Here is a 2,881-nt window from a genome sequence, read left to right as displayed (position 1 = left end):
TCATCATTTTAATTAGGGGATTGGGCTACAGTCCTGGAAGTTAAGCAAAATCAGTCTGAGCATTGCTAGTCAGTCTGAGGGACGGACTGGATTACATTGCAGTTGTCCTCCAAAGTCTGTCTGGGAATAGGCCAGCAAAAGGAGTGAATAAAAAAAGCAAGTATTTCAATTCAGCAGTTAATAGGGAAGGCAATGCATCATTGTCTTTTCAGGTTTGTACTCATTTGAGTTTAAAAGGATAAAAGGAGACCTTATTGAATTCAACAAAAGTTCACCTGAACAGTTTTTGTCACTACACCCCTGTTTTTCAGTGTGACCTGAACTAAGTGCTAGAGAAATTCTACCTACAACGCCTGCAGGTATTTAAACAAAGATTCTGAGGAGGCTTAAGAGTAGACGTGGAAAGGTTGTTTCCCCTGCGGGAGAGTGCAGGACCAGAGAATATAATCTCAGGCTAGGGGGTCATCCATTTAAAGCAGATATGAGGAATTTATCCTTCGGGGGTAGTGAATCTGCGGAATTCTTTACTGTTGAGGACTTTGGGGCTGGGTTATTAAGTATATTCAAGGATGGAATGGACAGATTTTCAATTTCTCATGGAATCAAGGTTGTGGGGAAAAGGCAGGCAAGTAGAGTTGAGGATTATCAGTTCAGCCAGGCTCTTAGTGTTCGAGAAAGTAGACTCAGAGCTGAATAGTTTGCTTCTGTTCCTATAACTTTGCTATTTGTTTGCAGTAGAATTTCCCTAGCACTTAGTCCAGGTCTCACTGAAAAACAGGAGCGTGGTGGGGTCAACTGCTCTGTTGAACTTTTGAGTTGCAGAGGTCTTTGTGTCAACCACTTCACAGGTAACAGGTTAAGCTGGTACAGCTATAAGTACTTCACACAAACAGGCAGTCTACAAAGTTTCGCATGAAGTGAAACTGCCTTTTGACTTGGATCAGATGAAAGACAAACCGACATCAGCTTCCAAAGTGCACGAGGAAAACAGTAACGGTTTAAGACAGCCTCGCTTGTTGCATTGGCGAACCCAGTGATTTACACCTTTTTTGAAAGAGGGGTACCCCCAAAGATGGACTCTGGGGCACTTTACGGCAATACGAGCGATAGTTGAGAGTTTCAGGGGGTACACTGAACCTGTAATGGAGGGGAGCAGGTTGTGTGGAGGGCTGGCCTGATTCTGCGAGGTTCACACCACACGAGCGGCGAGAGACAGCCCTAACCACACGATGTGGCGGTGCAGTGTGAAAGGAGTACACTGTGGGGGGGGGGGGGGGGGGGTTGACTGCGCAGGCTGGTTCCGTTATACTTTAATTTTGAAAACAGAGGGGAAACATTAAGCCTGTAAATTGAAAGTCGACATTTGAAATGACGGGAATTTTTTTTTTTAAAAAACGGCGGGATACACATTCACTGCCCGGAGATCTCTCAAATCGGTTTAATGAAAGACTCCATTTATTCAAAGACCCCCGAGAATTACGCTAACAAACCAGCTTCGTCAAACTAAAAACATCTCGGTTTATTTACGAATATGCTTTTTAGAAAAACTTGCAGAAATAGGAAGACTTTTATACTATCCCCGTCTCCGTGGAAAATATATTTCGAGATGTGTTCATGCAGAACTGTGTTTCGATAAATCCTTGTTGGATAAACATGTCTTCGATAAATGTTTCTGAGCAGCGGCATAACTTTAAATAAAATAACAGTTTGAGTTGTCCCGCTGCACGTTAGTACTGGCAGAACAGACCCATAAATACATTTTCAGGAAAACCACCACAGAGAGCGACAGGAAGAGGGTGCGGACACCAAATTAATAGACGGAACCTACCGCTTGTACAATCTTGAAAATGCCAGAAATGGACTTGGCGTAATTTAGGTCTATGAAGCCGCTGTCTGTATTCCTGGTCTCCGCCATCCTCGTCCCCGTCAAAGCGCCAAACTCTGTCAGTCAGCGACCGTACCCTCCCTCAGTAATTCGCTGAGTGAGATAGAGCCCGCACCCTCCCCTTGACTGACAGCTACTCCAACCTACTGATTGGCTCAGGGTCACGCAAACCTCAACATCTGGCTGTGCCTTGCCACGGTGAGGGGAATACATTTTAATTGAAAATCGCACTTCGTTCTGTTTGGTTAACTTTTGTAACTGTGGTGGGCAGCATCTCACTGATGTGCTACTGTTTTTTTTCAGTGCACCATGTGAACTTTTTTTTTGCTCATTTATTCAGGTGTAAAAAGTTATTCAGTCATTTTTACTGCATCAGTCAATACTGAAATGCAAACGGATGGGTGTTGTCCTTTCAATAGACCTCAGCAACACATGAAAACTTTAGCATCTCATCGCTGCAGGTGAAACAGCTCTAGGAAAAAATAAACAAGTGCATTTATACAAGCGCTTTACAACCAACGAAGTACTTTTCGAAGCGTGATCACTGTTATAATGCAGATTACATGGCATGATAATTGTTAATGACTACCAATCAACTTTTTTTTCTCAAAGTGGAGTCACAGCAAAAAGAAATATACATTAGTGTTATTCTTGATTTCCAATCTATTAGAGTTCTTTGAGGTAGCATTTGCTGTTGACAAAGGGGAATCAACTGTGGATGTACTGAGATTTCCAGAAGGCATTTGATAAGCTACCAGAAAGGTTATTGCAGAAAGTAAAAGCTTGGATAGAAAATTGGCTAGTTAACAGGAAGCTGAAATGTGTGTTAATGAGTCATTTTCAGTTTTTGCAAGATGTAAGAAGTGGTGCGTCACAACGATTGACGATGAAACCGCAACTGTTTATAATTCGCATAAATAACTTAGCTGAAGGAATGAAAGGTAAAGTTGCCAGATTTGGTGGTAACAAGACAATAGATAGGAAAATAAGGAAGTT

General features: G+C 42.3%; 1 protein-coding gene across 2 annotated transcripts in view; it reads right to left on the bottom strand.

The window, feature by feature from the left end:
• cmtm7 (CKLF-like MARVEL transmembrane domain containing 7) overlaps positions 1-2,113 on the bottom strand; it is a 23,816-nt gene extending 21,703 nt beyond the window's left edge. For both annotated transcript variants that reach the window (XR_007264801.1, XM_048612375.1), the window contains exon 1: positions 1,829-2,113. Coding sequence is in view for 1 of the 2 variants with exons in the window: in XM_048612375.1 (XP_048468332.1) it covers positions 1,829-1,915 (87 nt within the window). In the remaining variant the exon portion in view is untranslated. The remainder of the gene's footprint in view (positions 1-1,828) is intronic.
• Between the last annotated feature and the right edge of the window lie 768 nt (positions 2,114-2,881).

This window comes from Rhincodon typus, chromosome 2 (genome assembly GCF_021869965.1).
Source record: "Rhincodon typus isolate 14 chromosome 2, sRhiTyp1.1, whole genome shotgun sequence".
NCBI classification, from domain to species: Eukaryota; Metazoa; Chordata; class Chondrichthyes; order Orectolobiformes; family Rhincodontidae; genus Rhincodon; species Rhincodon typus.
This window is presented reverse-complemented; position numbering and strand designations above follow the sequence as displayed.